The sequence below is a fragment of the Mycteria americana genome, chromosome 7, assembly GCF_035582795.1.
Source record: "Mycteria americana isolate JAX WOST 10 ecotype Jacksonville Zoo and Gardens chromosome 7, USCA_MyAme_1.0, whole genome shotgun sequence".
Classification (NCBI taxonomy): domain Eukaryota; kingdom Metazoa; phylum Chordata; class Aves; order Ciconiiformes; family Ciconiidae; genus Mycteria; species Mycteria americana.
In genome coordinates this window covers 2987064-3006780 of record NC_134371.1, presented here as the reverse complement: position 1 = coordinate 3006780, position 19717 = coordinate 2987064, and the positions used below count along the sequence as shown (strand labels likewise).

The 19717-nt window shown below is 52.3% G+C and overlaps 1 protein-coding gene across 3 annotated transcripts in view; it reads right to left on the bottom strand.

Annotated features, from left to right (window-relative positions):
* SCHIP1 (schwannomin interacting protein 1) overlaps positions 1-15263 on the bottom strand; it is a 43881-nt gene extending 28618 nt beyond the window's left edge. The window contains exon 1 of one of the 3 annotated variants that reach the window (XR_012776389.1): positions 14551-15194. Coding sequence is in view for 2 of the 3 variants with exons in the window: in XM_075506805.1 (XP_075362920.1) it covers positions 14551-15060 (510 nt within the window). In the remaining variant the exon portion in view is untranslated. Of the gene's footprint in view, positions 1-14550 lie in introns of all 3 variants that reach the window. The other 2 variants (XM_075506805.1, XM_075506808.1) reach the window with 2 other exon arrangements.
* Between the last annotated feature and the right edge of the window lie 4454 nt (positions 15264-19717).

The following is a 19717-nucleotide window of genomic DNA, read 5'->3' as shown; positions in this document are numbered from 1 at the left end:
TAATACAAACAGGTACCAGCAGTGTCCTTTAAATGCTTCCTCAACAAAAGCACGAGTTTACGGAGACAAACCTCCCTCTGAGTCACGGTCGGGATAAAAATAGACAGAAGGGGATTTTTCACGCAGCTCTGAAGTCTGATGTCCGTAACTCCAAGCTTACTGACCCAGCCTGGCAGAAATCCACTCCTTTTTTTAGGGGTCTACTTATACTGTGCACACAACTCTCCAGAAACCAATAAGCCTTCAGAGAGGTCCAAACTCCTCTACTGTCGAGATCAGGGGTTTTTTTGGAAGGATGCGGTTACTGTCTGGGAGCAAACCCAGGCCCATGCGAGCAAAACCTGGCTCTTGTTTTAGGTTTGTTTGACATCTTTAGTCTTTAAGAAAATGGATGTAAAGGTGATTTTCTGAGTTTGACTCCCAACCCCACTGTCACTTGAGAAAGAAAAAAAAAAAAAAATAATAATCCTCTTGTACTGCAGCAGCCTGTAGGTCAGAAAGCTGATTACACTTAATGGGCACGGCACATTTTGCAATGGAAATCAGTTACAAGCTCCAAAAAACAATACCATCAGCGATAAGAAACCCCATCCCTGCCCGTTCCTGACACCACAGCCCTCCACGGGAGACCGCCAGGCTGCAAAACCAGCGTTTAAAATAAGACGTGGAGTTATACCCCTCGGTAGGGCAGGGACACTGAGCATGAGGCTGGAAAAAGCTAAAAATAACAGGATAAGCAAGGGTGGATCCCAGCTGAGCCTTATTAGTCATGGAGCGCGGGAGCCGCGTGGGGCTGCTGCCTGGTGGCACAGCAGCACCATATAAGAGCAAGAGAATGACTCTTGTCTCTTAAATCAGATTTTTCCCCTCTCCTGCTCTGCCTCAGGCACTCTTTTCCTCCGAGCAGAGCTGCTCTGGCAGCCTCCGGCTTCTACTAATAATACGGCGTATTGTTTTCTGCGAGTCTTTAAACAGAATAAAGATCACAGGCGATTCATTTTAGGGTGTCTGCTGGAACTGGACCAATATTGACAGACAGGCATGTGAGGAGCTTCTTATAGGGTTGGTTTTTTTTTTTTACTTACAGCATCTTTGTGTCAAAAATAAGCCTTTGAGTTGAGTGATGATCGAGTCGCCGATGGCAGGAGCGCCCAGCAAAGGCAGCGCTTGCTCCTGGAGGATTAATTGGGATGAGCAGAAAGGGTAAAGCGCAAGGTGCGGTGTTTTATCTTGGGATGAAGGCACGGGACAAGAGAGGGATCGGTAACCAAACACAGCTTAGTCTGGTAGGAAGCCCCTCCAAGGCTGCTCCAGCAGCATTCGGCCTCACCAGCCCCGTTCCCCCCATCTTCTCCCTTGGTGCTAACTAATGACAGCATCACACCGGTTCTGCCGTGCTCCACCCCGCCAGCACCAAAACGAGCAGGGCCATCGCCTGGCCACGGGGCCGCAAGTGCCACGGTCCAGTCCCCCAGCCCCGCAGATGGGGAGCAGCCCTGCGCCCACGCCGCCCAGGCTCTGCCGGAGGCTGGTGGGTGCTGAGGGTACGTCCCAGGGCCACCTCACCCGAAGTCACGCCTTTGCATGGCTCGGCCATCCGGACACCCCAGCCCAGCAAAGCGACTGCCTGCGGCTTTCCAGCACCTCAAATGTGAAAATCCCTGGGAGCGCTCAAAATACCTGGGAGCGGGGAGCAGCACGTCATCCCCCCGCAGCGGGGCTGCATTTGCACATACTGGCTCCTTGTTCCCCAGGCCAAAACGCAGAGAATTACCATTTGTTCTCACGATAGGGGCTGTCTTCTGAGCTTCTCTAAGCATCACATTCATCCAAAACAGCATTCATCTCTCCAAGCCCCTTTTTCTAGCAGAACTAATGCACACACAATGCGTTCAGGCTTCGCGCACTATTCCAATATAATTTTCAAGTTTAAACGGAATAATGATCATTAAGCAGTGAAAAAAGGCTTTAGGACTTCAACACTCATGAAGACAAACAAGAAGTCAAATATAATGAGGAAAAGAGAGCAGCGCTGCAAATAAAACCCCTGCCTTGGCCCCATTTCAGCCCTTGCAGCTGGCCAGGGGAATCCGAGTACTCGCCCCATCCCGTGCCCTACCACAGCCTCTGCATTTAATGGTATATTGGACTTCTGCATTTAATGGCAGGGACATTAAATCCACCATTACACCCCTGCACCGCCGGGGTAGGCTGAGGTAGCCCGAGGACTAAGCCCTACCTTTTGCAAACAAGCCCAGTGATGTTTTTGCAAAGCTTCAGGAACTCCCCAGCAATCAGGTATGGGCACAACCTCTCGATATGCCATTAAGCAGAAGCTGTTTCTGGGCCTCAGACTCCCTCTACAGAGAAATTACGGTTTATATTTTTGGATTTTACCAAACTGTCAGCGTGAAAGAAGCTGGAAAGAAAATGCTCAGAGAAGGTGTTTTCTTTCTGCTGCACAGCTTCTCTTCTCCATCACCTCCACTGCGAGCTGCAAGCCGAGAGCAGAAGGATAATAAATGGCATTTTAACGTGAAAGCGGAGCAACGGCCAGGCAGGAGCCGTGGTTTGTAAAGCGAGGAATCACGGTCACCCCTTCACCGGCACCTCCACGCCGAGGAGCGTCTCTGCAGAGAGCAGCCTGCACGCCCCTGCACCATCCCCTGGGCTGGCTGTGGTTCTCCTCTCAACCAGTTCTTTATTAAGCGTAGGTGAAATATCTTTTGGTCCAAAGAGCTACCGCTCGAGGTCAGAGAAAGCTGTGTGGTCTGTCCTCGCTCTTCGTGGTGGTCAGCTGCTCCAGGCGAGTTGGCTTTGGCACTTGACGGGTCGCCGTTTGCTCAGAGCCACGGATGCACCAACCCAGGGAGAGCAAAGCAGAGCTGTTTATAATAAATGAAATTATTGGGCGTTTTGTTTGGCCTCGCTTGGAGCCGTGTTTCTGCACGTCCCGCATGGGCTGTAGGAAGTGATCTGGGGTGGCACGGGCTGTGCTGGGGCTTGCATCGACACCCCACCTAGGGAGCAGAGCCTAGGTCTGGCCTGAAGCCCCTGGCACAGCTTAATTTTCAGGGGACAAAGCAGAAAGGGAACGGGGGATACCAAATACCTGAGCCGTGGGAGGAAAAAGAGACAGCGATGAGAATGCTAGCTGCCACAGCAAAGCCACTGCGGCTTAACGTTACCAAATAAATTACCCCGGCTCTCCGGGCGCTGCTTTGGGGAGCAGAGGAGCGCTTTGCTCTGCCGTGGCTGGGTTTTACTCCAAGGAATACTCATCCCCACGCTGGAAACAGCAGCGGCATGTCCAAGGCACCGGGATATTTCTGGTGGCCTTCACTGTGGAAAGTTTATTTTACCAGAAGCTGTTAGTTCTCCACCAGACATGTGCTATGTTACTTGTTTACTAGTTTTCCTCCAAACACATTACTTGAACAAGCAAAAAACCTTTTCATAAAGCTACAGTTACTACATCAAGCTAGCTGGTGTCTTATCGCTGGGATGAAATGCTGTCCCTTGGGGATGAAGGCAGGGACATCTGCAGGGTTGGATCCAGACCTCAAACTACTCCAGCCTTGATTCCAGTTTTGTTCGGTTCGGTGCAAAACATGAAAATAAGAGTAATTAACAGGCAATACCTTAAGCAGCGTGTTATATTCCACAGACAACGCTGGCTGCAAGCTCCAGCCTCATTAGTGCGTGGCTTCCTAAAGGCTCAGCCCTGCCCGGCTGCTGAAGCCCTCAGAAGAGTTTTTGGACACCGCAGCAGCCCTCCAGCACCTATTATCAGTATCAGCAATTTCAAGACTATTAACCTTCAGCTAATTCTACGTCCAAATCATTGCATTAGTAGGCAAGCGTACAGATCACAAGGTCGGAGGGACTGCAAACGAAGTGCCGGAGGGGGTGGGAGCCCAGAGCCACCCCGAAACGGCAGCGCAGCTCCCTGGGGATAACGCAGCTTTCCGCTTCGTGTCGGACCGAGCCGTGCAGCGGGCTGGGATGGGGAACGGCCCAGGACCAGCACCGCAAAAACCTCATCTTGCATCTTTACATCAAGCGAAATATATATATTTATATGGCGATACGGCATATAGGGACAGACGGTACTATCTGTAAAATGTGGGAAACCCTCATCCACATGTCTTATGGACAGCCCGGACTGGTATTTCTTGGGAAACAGATACAGTTCATCCAGCCTTCGTGCAGGGAGGGGGACTGGATAAGCTCCTGAGCAACTTTTTTGTGCAATTTAAATATAACGAAGGTATAGAAATATTAGCCATTTTGGTCATTTAAGGATGTATTTTAAAAGATTTCCATGAGAAGAGGGGGGACAAGGCTGTACAGAGGTCTGGTTTGCCGGCGCACGCCCTGATTTTCACCTATTTTGCCCTTCCCAGAAGCAGACAATTGGAAAAGGTCCCGGAGATGTTTTTTCAAGGCTACAGGATGTTTCCCTGCTGCTCCCAACAGCTCCCAGGTCAGCCAACAGAAGTTACAAGCTGGGAGTCTTCCTCCTAAGAACAGGCCTCCCTCATCTTTGCAAGGCACAGCTAGAAGCTGGCTTTACGATTTTCAGCCTGAGAAATAATAGATGAGAAAGCAGAAGAAGAAAGAAAAGGCCAGCTAGATCGTGCCAGGATATATGCTAAGCTATTGGATATGATGCATTAATGCAAATGCACAGCACAGAGAATTCAGTAAGGAAAAATGATTCACAGATTAATTTTTCTTTTAACTACTAAGAACGGTTTATCACCAACCTCCTATCAGGCAAAGGAGACAGAGAAGAGGATGGCCACACATGGCTCAGGTACAGAATTCTGATATTTCCCCAAGTCCCTCTTTAATAAATTCAATATAGGAATTACATTAAATAAAAAGTTTAGATTAAATTTTTAATAACTCACTAAAAGCATTTCAATTCCCGACGGACCGTACATACTAGCAGCTTTTGTATGCATAAAGAATTAAGCACTTTAATATAGTTCTCTTTTTTTAGCGTTGCCATCTACCAACGGAGAGAGGATTAAATCTCAGCCCGGCACTTCCTTTTCCTCCCCAGCCCCTCTGAATTGCAGCTACTTCCTCCAGCCCAGCCGAACGCTCGGATTTCATCTTAACAAAGCGCGGACGAGCTGAAATAAATGGCCTTAGCGCGATTTTCTCATTTAAAGGAGATCTATAGATCACTGAGCAGGAAACCCAGATTGGCGATATAAATAAGATCTACCACTTCTGTGACGCAAATGACTCCATCGGCGCGACAGGGAAAGACAAAGCGCCCCAAAATGATACGAGTACTTGAAAAAGCTAGAAACCCTTGAGGAGAAGGGCGATTATGTAGCACCTCACGTCTAAGGCACCAACTGAGATAATTGGAAGAGGGAAACTCGTTTTCCACCGCAGCCATCAGCGCTTTGCTTACAGAAGCAGGATTGATTGCAGATCCAGGTTAAGCGCGCGAGCTGGAAGAAATATTTGCAAATCTTTTTAGTTATAGCTAAGGAAACTTCTCGCACAAAAGCGGAATTATTTGAAGATTTAACAGCCCAAACCGAGCAACCCCCGCTGCTGGAGAAGTCGTGGCCGCTCCTCAGCGGTGTTATTCTGCCCTGCTCCTGCGATGCTCGGCTGGGGGATGCCTTTCCGGGGGAGCAGCCCGTAGCCGCAGTAACTCACCGTCCAAGGTGGCCAGCCTTGGAAAACACTAGCCTGATCAGATGATGTGATTATTTTAAACAGCTATTTGGTTTAGAAAATAAATACCTATACTGAGACACTGGGAGAAACTGGGAAATCAGATTTCCTTCCCGTGGTGATTACACCTCACTTCTGTAACTTCACTCGGGAATTTTATACACCCTCACAACAGGCTTTCCCCTCAAAAAGGATCATAAAAGTCCATTTTTCCCACCAAATATGAAACGGTGCTCCCTGTAAACCTCCTTTGGGCTGCACCGCGGCATCCTGGCCATGCTGTAAGTACCGTAATTTGCACAGCTCAGCGTATAAACTTATTTGTTAAACTAGTTACCAACCTGAAGTCTCCTGACACAAGGAAGTGAATGTTTTATTTCACTAGGGGAAGTTGTAAGGTGTCCAAACACAAACCGGTTTGGAGTTCAGAAAGCTTATTTTACCTTCTCAAAGGCAGCTTAGCCAAAATATTGGTAAACGGTTTATTTGACGTATAAGCATTTACAAACCAGATCACACCGCGCAGGGAAGCTCACTTCGGCTTTCTATTGACCCTTTGCTTTCTTAAGAGGAGAGAGTAAATCTCAAGTATGCCTTGCAAACCCACTTTGGGTTTTGCACGTTGGTGCCCAGATAAACACCGAGCTGCCCCACCCGTGCACTGGCGCAGGGAATAAATAGTGCGAGAGCGTGCCGGGGCTCTGCCTGCCCGTCGCAGCGATGCAGCGATGCAGCGCGCTGCCCTTCCAGCCCTGCCTGCACTCGGGCAGCGCACCCTCGCTCCCACTGCTCCCTGTCCTACGGGCACAGAAAATCGAGGTGCTCCTTGCCCCGATCACAACAGTCACCCCGGAGAACCGGACGCCCGTTTTCACTACGGGAGGAGATGCGATGCCGCAGCGTCACAAACGCGCAGGGAGCAGAGGACCGGGCTCCGGTGCGGACAGCAAGCGCACGAGCTTCAGGCAGCAGCTCCGCTCTGGAGCGACTCATATCCACGCTACACAAACAACATCGAGGAGTTATTTAAGGCCCACCGTGAAGCAGTACGGATTGGTTTTGCCCAGAAAAATCTCTCTCTAGATGCTGTTTACAATACTAGATAATCACGAGAGCTTGGCTCAGGCACTCCAAGCGTACCTGCCTCTGCAGGAGACGGGGACCCAGCTTTATGCCACCAAAATTAATTTTACTGGTCTTTTTGCTGTTAGGAGTAGGAGAAATGATGCCTTGAATGCAGCCTGCACCCATCACTGACTTTCCTTCCAGTTTCTACGCCACAGAATTATTTGAAGAATAACCAAGCGTTGCACTTGATTTTCCAACCAGCAGCCAGTTAATGCAAAACCACCTTAAATCCAGGCAGAGAGAAATAAGGAAAATAAATCACAACAATTCTTGCTGTCCATATCACTGCTAAGCCAATTCTGCCGTTAATATAAACACACTTGGTAAGGTTTTGGGGGTATCTGGGGGTAAAATATTTAAATAAGGAGTTTCAGCAGACATGCCTGAGGTCCCTGTGCAACAACTGTGACTGTGAGCTTTGGAGTCGAGGACGGTCCTGCCCTGTCCTACAGACGCAGGATCACGAAAAGGGCAGCGACTTCTCCATGACAGACCCAGGACCACTTGCCCGCCTGCCGCACAGGGACCGATACCGGCGGGGCAGGAGGGGCTGCTCCGTGCTTAGCAAATCACCGCTTGCCATTCCGGCTCCTCCAGCAATGTCCGCCTGGTTAGACTTCAACCCTATCGCTTCCTGCTCGCTACATTTATTTTATTACCCTTTCTATGTGCCCGCGAGAGTTCGAGGGCCTGGTGAGTTTAATACTTGCTCCTGAAAGGCTTTGTCAGCAGCAGCTCTGGCAATCGCTGCTGGGATGGAGCGAGCCTGGCTTTCGAGTGCTCCTCGGCAGATCTGCAATGTGGTTTGAGTTGCAGTTTCTCTTCATGTGGTTTTTATATACCCTCTGCCTATAATTTCTCTCTCCACATATAGAATTATTTCCCCTAGCGCCAGGTGTTACAGACACCCCATCCTGCTCCACTGCCAGGCAGAGTTCAGCCGCAGTAACTGCTGTCCTTCAGTAGTAAAAATAACAGGTTTTACACAGCACAGGTCGATTCCGAGAATTAAAAACCACTACCCTTGCGTTTATCACACCCGATATGCAAGAAACAGATGCATAAGTACATAATTATTATCCTCTCAAATAAGCGTTCCTGCTGCCCACTGCGATTTCAACCCGAGATACTCACTTAGGTTTAAGTGGGAATTTGAAAGTGTAGTGAAGGCGCAGCAGGGGAGGGGTACGGGGCTCCACACTGCAGAATCCCTCGATTTCAAGATTACGCCAACAAAATGATGTTCTGAGACAATAAAAATTTTACCTTGCATAAAGGCTCACTTCTCTCTTTGGAAATCCTTAGCATTTGCAACTTACGATACCCAACACCAAAAATATTCTTTTAAAATACACTCATTGGCCTTACATAGCCAGCATCAGGAACAGCACTCTTCAGTATCGCATGCAAGTACATTAAAGGGAGATTTACTGTTGCCTGCAACGCAATTTGCATTAGAACAACCCAACTTTCTCAGCTTTTTTCGGCCATTTCCGCATCCCATACGAACCGTTCACTTACCAATCGACTGGGAAGCGCTGCCAGCTCGCCGGGGTCCATCACACAGAGGAATTCACATAATGGTAATACTCGGATAAAGGAGAATCATTCATCAAAAAAGAATCCGTATGCTGTCACCCCATGTATTTAGCACTTTCTTTAATGAAAGGCTCTGCAGCAGCAATGGAGATAAAGTTTTTGCTCAAGATTATTAATAGCGGGCATTTTGCCTGGCCCAGTTTCAGAAGCAGCAAACATACATCTTTCCAATCTATGTAATTACCAACGCTCTCCAAGCAACAAGCACTTGAGAGTACCTATAGATGTTTTCTTGGCTTAATGACATTGCACACTTTGGCAGAATCATTAATATCTCGCCAGCCCCGTCTAACCTTTGAGCTGGGTGGAAAGCGGCCAAAGTACAGTGCTGCTTTGATTCACCCCCAGCAGAACACGGCAGCCATGCATCGCCCGCTGCAATACATCCCTGCAGGTCCCGCGCCCCCAGGGACACTGGGGGACACTGGCACAAAGCAAGCACAAACCCCTGGCTCTGACTGAAATTACAGTATTTTCCACAGCTAAAAGGTTTGTTTTTCATGTCAGCTGAGCCTTAAAACAAACGAACTGCCCCGAAGAACCTCTCTCATCACGACCCTGACTTTCTTCAGCTGCCCGATGAAGAGTTAAATGGTCAAATCGAATAGGTAAAAGAGCCGTCAGGTGGAGAGAGAAGGTCTTGCTGGGCCTCTCCGTTGTAGGAATGACAGAAATGCAATTTCCTGCAAGCCAGAAGTTTGATTTTGAAAATCAGTGTGTCAGAGGTTAATGCACCGACAGTTCTTGTCTGGGGTAAATTGCTTTCAGGCATTAAACCCCTGGCTGTTACTGCCGGCTCCCAACACTCGCAGCCAAGACAACATCCAACATCATCTAGGGAGGAAGAACCTAACACTTTAAGCAAGCTCAATCAAGCAACTCTCACTTATTTTAAGTGAGAGCAAACTCACTGCCAATCTTCAAGCAAATATTTGCTCCCTAAATGCTAGGGACAACACACCGAGGTAGACCGAAGCTTTGCAACAGGCAACACCAAGGCTCTGCGCTTGATCCCAGCCCGCGTTCCCGAGAGCCCTGCTACACCGGTACTCCCGTAGGGCTTTAACAAGCGCCCGTCGGGCGCAGAAGGATCGTTGCTCGCTCCGTTCCCCCACTCCCTCTCGCCTACGTGGTCTCCGCATTTCTCCTTCCGCGATGGCTGCTCGGACCCAGCTCTCTCTTCAGAGCTGCCCTACCGCTCCATCAAAAACAGACCCCTGCCCATGCCCAATTATTAAAATATTTTAAGATTTAATCCCGCGCTGTAATATATACTTTGAATTCATCTCAAATTTTCAGCAGCCCTGAGAGAGGACACCAATAAGGCCACAGGCAGAAAAAACAGGTATTTACATGGTCCATGATAACTTCCATCCTACTAGCTTTTGGCGTCTCCTGTGTTAGCCCTTAAAGCCTTTTGCAGAGGTTACCAACTGTTTTCAAACGCAGACCTAAAATTTTTCCAACCTACGGATAGTGAATTTAAGACTGCTGCCAAGGGCTCTGGCTCTTCTTCGCTGCCTTTCAGGGTCCCCCCCAAAGCAGCCCGCAGACCTCCGCGGGCAGCCGGCCGCTGATCAAACGCAGCTCCGAGCGAAGCAGGAGCACCGTGCCCACCTCCACCGAGTCAAGGCAGCCTCGAGGACCAAACGAGTCAGAAGGAAACAAATTTAACTTCCTAACACACTGCAAATGCACGAGCCCACACGCCCGAGGGTAAGTTATGTGCCTAGGCAGAGGGTGCTGCTGCGCAATCTTATATGTACTGCCAAAGGTACCAGAGAACGGGCATCTATCTGTCCTGACAGTGTATGTAGGAATATTTTAGTGATGAAAAGGGAAAATGCAGACTCCAGCACACCCTTAGCCGTACAGGAGGCTTCTGCAGAAGTCCTGGAGGCTGCAGGGATGAGCTTTTATCGCCACTGCCTGCAATAAGCCTACTTTGTGGACAGCAAAATTCATTCGGTAGTGCCATCCATCCACAGACTGTCACAAGCACCCAAATCTCTTTATGGGGGTAAGTCGGCTGGCTGAGCCATTTCCTCTCCTGCAAGTGTTTTTTTAATTGACTGTGGAATTTGCAGATATTATTTTCAGCAAATACATCCTATTGATTGTAATTACCATCCTCGGAGATGCAATGGAAAGAATATTAAAACCATTAACGCTGATTTGGATTTTATTAGAGCCATTAGTGAAACGGCAAGCAGAGCGCCGTTGCTTCCCGAGCACCCCGACAGCTCCTAAGCGCCATAAATCATCTCACGGCATATTCGTTACCGCTTCGGATACAGCCAGGAGTTGAGCAAAGGGAAAAAAATGGGGGCGGCAGGCTTCCCACAGCTGGGCGATGAGACTGGTCCAAGCACCTTTTTGATGAACCTTCTAAGCACCAACTGCCTTCAGAAAAGATGTCATTTCTCTTCTTAGGTCGATGTCCAGCAGACTCAAGAGCCATCTAACGCAAACCATTGGGCTTGCACGTCTCAGAGCGGGCTTGCAGGCAGCTTGTCTGCCCAACTGCAGCTCCAGAAACAGTCATTTCACCCTCATGTGGGGAGACAGAAGGAAACATCCTCCATTTCTAGACATCATCTTCCCATAGGTACCTGACCCACGTGAACCCTCCCAGAGCCACCAGACGGATGCAGTGTTAGGGACCCAGATGGCATTATAGCAAGCCCACATCTTGAGAACAACCTGCCCATGGACGTGGCATGGCCAGGACAGACAGACCCACAGCCCAGCACCATCCAACCTGGCCGCTCCTGTGGTTCTCTCACCAGCATCATTTAACTGGGCTGCTGACGCCAAGCAGAAGTCGCCAGCTTCTTCCCAAATGCTCCTGGTAGGAGCTTCTCAGCCACCATTACCCCATCTATGACCTGAGGAACCAACCTTGGCCCTCACGTCTCATTTGTGTTGTGTAATTGCATCTGGAAGCTAAACAACAGCCATGCCCATGTAATTAATATTCACTTTCTCTGACCTTCCCAGCAACTTGGGGCAGATCTCTGCACGTACAGATGTGACCAAAGGTCCCTCTTCAGCTTAAACGTTTTATTTAGTCCAGCTGCAGCCCTCCCGACCCCTCCTTGCATTTGAGCCCAGATCTTCCTTGCCTAGAAAACCTCCTAAAACCATGTTAGCATTTCCTTAGAAGTCCAAATTTCCTTCTCCTGTGACTCCAGCCTGACCAACATCCCTCAGCGATGACTCAGCACAGGTCACTGCCGGCTTGCAGATCACCAGAAACTCCTGAAACCGGATTCGGACACTGCCAGCCAGGGACAGGAGGTAGGGACGGAGCGGGCAGGGTTCCTGTCCCAGCACCACGCCTGACCCGACGGTGAGGAGCACAGCACCAGCCGGGCAGCAAAGTTGAGGCCAGACGGAGCTGTGATGGGTCACACCTGCCCCAGTGCGGTGGCCTCTGCCCTGCCTTCTCTTGGAGCACGATAAAAAGCAACTAAATACAGGTACGGACAGCAGAAAGAACTCTCTATCCCTCCAACTTCATAGCAGTTGCTCAGGATTTTATTTTTCTTAATAGAACATCTACGCTGGATTCCTGGTAACGCGAACCAGCCCAAGAAACACTTCCACTCAAAGCACCGGCTGCTTTCACACCACATCCCTGGTGATGAGATCATTTTGGATCACACTAAGCCAAGGCCTATAATACCGAAATTCCCTTTTTTCTAATATATTCTGCAAGCAGTTAGAGCAAGCTAGTCCATCTTCTCTGTAGTTGCTTCCTGGCTGGTTTCACTTCATGATTTTCATGTTTACAAACACTTGGGCTTCCAGCAGGGCAAGGCGAGGTTTTCTTATAAATAACAAGATACTGAACCACAGGAAAATGTCAGGGGTGGGAGAAAAAAAATAAAGAGAGATTTTTTTTTTTTTTTTTCTCTTCTCTTCAATCTGGTTTTAGTGAGCCTTGAAGGCACGGCGTCCCTGCAGCTCATGGGGCGTAGGTCTGGGTGCCACAGACACAGACCAAACCGTGCCGGAGGGGACAGCGGTACCACAGGGAGCATCACACATCTCCTCCGAGCTGGCCAGGAGGTGAAATGCCTCTTCCCAGCAGGGTCTGGGCTGCTGGCCACAGCTCCTTCCCTTCGCCCCAGGTGGGAAATGGGATACCACCACCTCCTCCTCCCCCCCCCCCCCCCCCCCCCCCCCCCCCCCGTGTGCAGGGGGAAGGGGAATCCCGTCATCACAGGAGCGAGGACAAGGCTGGGAAAGCAAACCGAAAGCCTCCTTGTTCAGCGGCCTCCAGGACCTCTGGTTGGGTGGAAGGTTGAGGAAAGAGTCTCTCCAGGGCCACGCACAGCGGAAAAACTCACGTCTGCACAGCGGGAAACTCCAGTTGCTTGTGAGTGTAAGAGGGCTGGCAGCTCAGCCCTCCCCACGGGAGATGCTCTCAAGGTGCTGGGCTCCTCGACACCCACAGCCAGGCACCCATCGTGGTTCAGATCCGGCTCCCTGCGCTGCCGAGGAGCACCCGGGCACCCATCGAGGAGCACCCAGGCACCCATCGTGGTTCAGACCTGGCTCCCTGCGCTGCCGAGGAGCACCCGGGCACCCATCGAGGAGCACCCAGGCACCCATCGTGGTTCAGACCCGGCTCCCTGCGCTGCCGAGGAGCACCCGGGCGCTCGCGCTGCACGGCACAACCTGCAAACCCCGGCTCTCGGGCAGGACAAGTCAGGGCGTGAGGCAGCCGCGAATGCCTTCTAGTGCCTTTGTGCTCGCAGGAGGGAACGGAAGGATGGAGGAGGAAAATCCTTACAGAGGTGAACAGGCAAAATTCCTTAGGTGACACCTCACCTGGTTAAGCACATACCCGGAGGCAAAGAGTTTCCAGCACTGCCGAGGCTTCTAGCAGCTCGGGGCAGCAGGAGTTTATCAGATAATGCTGCAGAAATAAGCTCCTAAACCACAAAAATGAGGTTGGGGTTTTTTGTTGTTGTTGTTGGGTTTTTTTTTTCTTTTAAGCTGAGTTTCTGCACAAATGACTGTAAGGATGTTACCTGCCAGTTCCTCAGGGCACTGAGGCTGCAATGTTCAGGCTTTGGAAAAAAGTGTCCTGCACGGCAGCTGTCCCACTCCTCGATCAGCTTATTTATCGTATCCAGCACCCACACAGATTTCTGACCAATTAGTTGTAATTCAAGGATTTAGGGGGAAATCCCCACCTTCCCGAGCCAGATGACTTCACAGGAAGTAAGGGGATAGAATGCCTTAACAAAAAAAAAAAAAAAATCATAAAAAAAAAAAAAATCAAGCATGCCAGTGGTGAGGCTGTAGGGCGTGGGTGGTGAGGCACACATCTCTCATCACGTGTGTCATCACATCCGAGGGCTCCTGCAGCGGTTTCAGGAGATTTCTGTAGATTCCTTTTAATTCATACGCTATGGAAGAGCCTCAGCCGGCGCGGTGCCACAGGCGTGCGCGCAGAGCTGGTTCGTCTAAGCATCGCCGCGGCTTGCATCTCAGAAGTTACAGACAATTTCTAAAACACTCTGTAAATAACGCGATCGCCTAACCATTGAGAGGGGTTTCCGTAAAAACCACGTCTGGGGCTTTCATCTTAGCTGACGCCAGGTTCTCAGCATGCCCTACGCAAGGCGAACGCACACCACCAGCCTGCCGCTGCCCCCAGCCAGCAGAAAGCTGCTATTCCTCAGCCGCTCCAAGGCAAAACCACTTCTGAAGCCGGCCCAGCGCTGGCGGAGGCTCCTCGCTCCCGCCGGGCACCGGCTCCAGCCGCTGCCCCATCCCCGCCGCCGCCGGACCGGCCGCGGGGCAGCCGCGCCCCGCCGCTGCCCGCAGATGCGCCGGGAAAGTTACCTCCTTCGGCCTCCCGCTTCCCCGGAGGCATCGCCGCAGCGGGACACACAGACACACACACGCTTACCCCCCCCCCTCCCCCGACCCCCCCCCGCAGCGCGACCCCACGCCGCCCCAGCGCCACCGGCTGCCGGTCCCGGCGGAGGGCATCCCCCAGCCCGGTCCCCCCCGCTCCCCCGGCGGAGCCCCCCCACGGCCGCGGCCGGGCAGCCGCTCGCCGCCCGCCCGCCCCCCCGCCCTGCCGGCCCGACTCACCGAGGCGGGGTTGGCCCGCTGGCCGCGCTCCTGCTCTCGGCACTGCAGCCCCGCCAGGTGCCTCTCCAGGGCCGCCCAGTCCATGGCCGGCGGCTGCGGTTCCCGCGGGGGCTGCGCTCCGCCGCCCCGCCGCGCCCGCCGCCCGCCCGGCCCCGCCGCCCCGCCGCGCCGCCGCTCCTGCGGGGGCAGCGGCGGCGGGCGCTGGTGCGGCCGCGGGCGGGCGGCGGCGGGGCGGCGGGGCGCGGCGGCGGCGGGCGAGCCGCTCCGGCGGGCGGGCGCGGCGCGGCAGCGGGCATCGCCGGCGGGGCAGCGCGGCGGCTCCCGGCGCGGCGGCGGGGAGGGCAGGTAGCCCCCGTCCTCCTCCTCCTCCTCCTCCTCCGAGTCCTCCAGCGCCGCCAGGTCCAGGCTGCTGGGGGACGGCGAGGACTTGCCCTCCGAGCACGGCGTGGCTTTGCTGGAGTTGGACTCCGAGCTGGAGCGGCTGCTGCCGGCGTCGCTCCCTAAATCCATCCCATCCTCCCGGGAGTCCTGCCGGAGAGAAGCGAGAGGCGCCGCGTCAGAGAAGCCGGGACCGGCCCTGCCCGCCGGGCACGGTGAACCGCCGGCCCGGGGCGGGCCGCCCGCCTTGCCGGGGCCGCCCCCGCGCACCGGAGCCGCTGCCGCCGCGGGGCGGCCCCGGGCGGGCGGGAGGCGGCGGCGGCCCCGCGCTCGCAGCGCCCTCCGCGGGCGGAGCGGCAGGGCCGGGGGGCGGAGGCGGGAGGAAGGGAGGGAGGGGGCGGCGCTGCCCGCTGCCGCCGCGGGGGGAGCCGGGGCCGGGGCCGGGGCCGGGCCGGAGGAGCCGCCGCGGGGGGAGCCGGGGCCGGGGCCGGGGCAGCCGCCGTGGGGGGAGCCGGGGCCGGAGCCGGGGCCGGGCCGGAGGAGCCGCCGCGGGGGGAGCTGGAGCCGGGGCCGGGGAGCCGGAGCCGGGGCAGCCGCCGCGGTGGCGCCCGGCCCCTCCGCCTGCAGGCAGGGCTGGCTGCGGGGCGGGCAGCGCCTGCCCCCGGGCAGGGCCGGGCCTCTGCGTTTCAGGAGCTGGGGGAAACGCTGTTTTGCCGTACAAAGACAGCTCTGACGGGCAAAAAAAAAAAAAAAGAAAAAGCGTTTTGGAAAGGGGGTGGCGTGTGGCACCTTTCGCCATCGCCTCTGCGACAGGCTCAGGGTGTGCGGGGAGGCTGAGCTGTTGGCTGCCGGGCGAGTGGCATCCTCCACCGCGCACCCCCAGGGCCGTCCGCAGGCGCCCGTTACAAATTACCCCTTCTCACGCTCGCAATTTCTTTCCTTTTTTTTATAGTCATTTAACTAACTAGTTAAGAGTAGCCTATAAATAACTCTGCTGAAAAAACCCAATTGAGTTTATATATTCTGGGTCACGGAAGCCAAGTTTAACATGCAAGTGTTCCCACTCCAAAAGTCTTCTAAAGAAGACCTTTTAATGTTGCATGGCTGAAACGGAGAGCATTAATCAAACAGAAGAGCACCTTCGGCGTGGTGGTTGGGAGACGCGGCAGCACCCGGCTGGCCTCCGAGCCTCGGGCGGCAGATACCTACAGACCCGACCCAGCGGATACAGCAGGGGAGAATATAGCGGATGGCAAACTTCTTGCAGCCCTGGGGTCTGGCAGAGGGAGAGCCAGCAACTAGTCTTAATTATAATTGAATTCAAACATTTAATTGGATCGAGAGTTTATTTTTTGGCAGAAATAGGGAAAGGCATGTGAGAAACACATCCTTAAGGTTGCGTGGGGTTTAAAAATGTCCCGTTGCGTAGGATGGCGAGGGTGACGCCAAGCACCAACGCACGCCGGAGCGCGTACGTGGCACAGACACCCAGTGAGCGTGTCCGGGTCTGGCGCGGCAGCACCAGGGGACCCGTCCTCCGCGGTTCCCTGCTCCGGCGCTGCCGGTGCCCTGCCTGCACGCAGGCAGTCCAGCCTGGGTTTGTCAGTTCTTCCAAACGGGGTAAAGGGAAGAGGGGAAGGAGGGAAACATCTGCTCCCATTTAACTCCCGGGACTTTTGAACTCGTTGCTACGCAGCTCTTCATCCCGAGGAGATTACAGACCTTCAGCGGAGGAGCAGGGGGAGGATGTGCTACTCTGCCGACTTACACGTCTCATTCAACGTTCACCTCTTTGGCAGCGGTGACCGAGTGCCACGCAGGGTCATGATTTCAGTCCCAGGTACTGAAAAACCAACGCCATGAGGCAGACAGAAAAGGGATCGGCGTAACCTGCCCGGAGCCAGGGCACAGGCTTGGGGTGAAATGTTTTAGGTGTCACGGAGACACCCGCTTCTCTCCCATCTAAGCGTGCCCCGTGGGGTGGGAGACCCTGGCTCCTAGCCACAGCTTGGGAGGGATAAAATGGGACTATGATACACGGCGAATAGTGATACGGCTTATTTGGCCGAGGTGATCTTAACCTCTCTGGTGAAGTGTCTCTACCAGGTGTTCTCCAGGTTACCAGCACAGATTAACCCAAGTTACTCTTACGTTAACCAAGAGCAGCCGTGTTCAAGGCTGCGTCCCTCCTCCCCGCGCGGTCCCTGCTTGCCTCCCCGGCTACCCGCGCTTGTGCTTGGGACTCATAAAATTTGTAACTGTGCAAAATGCAGTTTTAAAAATAATTCCAGCAAATGACAGGAGGGAGCAAGAGTTACGCCTCGATCCTGGAAATGGATTATAATAGCAAAAGTTTTTACCAGTTTCACACCTGTAAGGTTAGGAGGGGGATGGCATTTGACATACTTTGCAGGGCGTATTTCTTTATTTGAGTCTATTTTAACATCGCCACCACCCTAAGAAGCGAATATCTGCTGAGCAGAGCGGAGGAGCTGCCTGATTGGTTTCAGCCTGGCAGTGGCAGGCTGCGGAAGGCTTTATTTATAGGCTCTCACGGTGTGCCTGATTGATTAGGAAGATTTCTTTTCTTCGATGCGACGAGTGCATTGATAACATCTTGTGGAAGATGAGAGAGCTCCCCTCCCGCGTAGCACATTGAATTTCCCAGTGCAGCGCCGGTCCGTGATGCCCAGAGGGGCACGATGCGGGTGGTGGCCACCTCCCATTGCAAATTTGCCTGTTCTGGGTGGAATAAGGCTGTTCCAGCCACCGTGACCGTCATTCAACCCGACACAGTTGACTCGGTTGACTCCCCAGCACTGTTTTTCCATACTGCCAGACCTCGCAAATGCCTGCCTGCCGCCCTGTCTTCAAATGAGGGTGTTCCCTCATGAGGTTAACAAGAATACATGTGTTTGATGAGTTTCTAAGTTTCTCTTTCTGTTTTTTTACTCTTTTTTTTCATTGCAGACAGATGCAATCATTTTTAATCTTGTTGTAAGCCCTCTACATTTCTAATTATATATGGAGAGTATACTTCCACTCGACCCTTTACAAGAAGAAACCAGATATTGTTATTCAAAACACATACGTAATTTCTCTCTTTTACAAGCCCACATCAAATAGGTTGCTTCTCCAACGCAATGAAAAACTTGAAATTCATATGAGTTTTAAAGGGTGAAGAGTGTGAACACAAGCCCTTGTAGATGAAAGAACGTGCTTTACAGTTACTTTATTCAGTGCAAAGGAGGTTTTAATACAAACGAGGCATGTTGAGTTTATTCTGAAACAGAAATATGTCATGACAAGAAGATACTACTTTCATTGGATGGATGCAGGGCCGTTTTAAAAACCAGTTTGCTTATTATCATAAGCTTTTAAATTTATTTCATTTTACCATTTTGGTACTACTCTAACCCCATTCTAAAATGTGTTTCACGTGCTTGCTCTCTCTCATGTGAAATTGCCGAAGCTTTTGGGTTGGGGAAAGGGGAAGACAGGGAAGCAGGGAAGTTAGAACCACCCTTAAGCTGCCTCCTTCTCCTGGCCTTCACAGACATCATCCAAATACATAAGTACAAGAACATCTCTGCCAGCTGGGTCTTCATCTCACCTACTATTCAGCACCCTCATCTCCACCCTGAGCTCCCAAATCTAAGACAGCCCCGCACAGGACATGCTGACCGATGCAGGTGTTGAGATAGGAGTAGAAGACCGCATCGACCGTCTGCCCCAGAACACTGTTGAGTTCCTGGCATCAGTCAGTCCTCGGAAATTACCCGAGGCAGCAGCTAGTGATGGCTTTAAGCACAGTCAGTAGCTAACGCTGACATTTGATCTGATATTTTTTAACCAAATGCTTCTGGTTTGTGACTTTTTAAAAAGTTTGGATTTTTCCCAGCTTTGAAAGTCTGTCTTTCCTGCCAGGCTCATTGATTTAGTCTCTCCAAAGTGCTTTCTCCTAGAGGAGCCCCAACCAGAGGATCTCCAGGTGGGCTAGTTCAGTTTGGGCTGAGTTGTAAGGGAAAAGGACAAAACTGCGTCCTATGGGTACTTTCAGTTGAAACTGGACTGTGTTCCTCATAGCAAACGGGTTCGCTGCTCTTACCTGTGCAACCTGGAGCCCACTGAGAACCCCAGATTCGATCCATAACTGGTCAAAGGACACTTAAGGTAAGGTGCATTTACCTTAAAAGTCTGGCTGGGGTTTCTGGGGATATTACTCTTTACCTGACTTCCACGCAGAGTTGACCGCTGCCACGCAGGTGGGGACTTGCCAGGGAAATGACGCTGACCTACCTGCCCTGAGATAGTACAGGAACGCGCAGTTTTCTCTAAACACAAAGAATTTATGCTTCCCACCACCCTTAAAAAGGAGAGGGACTGCACTGAGATCAATGCACATTTCCTTTTCCCAGTACAAGCCTTCTGTAAGTATTTCTGGTTTTTGTCGTCCCACGGGCAGGAGAAAGGCTGTCAGCATTTGCCCGGAGCCTGCGTTGGACCCCAGCACACACACAAGTGAGCGTGGGCCTCCAAAAATCGGATGGACAATATATTCACTGGCCCCTAAACTGGCCATTTTTATTCAGGAGCTTTTTTTTTTTACCCATTCCACTTCTTCTATAAAAGCTTTCTGCCGCGCATTTCATGGGTCCATCCTTGCTGCGGAGGTTCTAGTCTTTCATTACAAATAATGCATCTGCCAGCTTTTGCATAAAGCGCGAGCCAAGTGCAATAGCTGTGGTTTCTTCTTCCTAAGCCTGCAGGAGCCAGAAGGGTCCCTGGC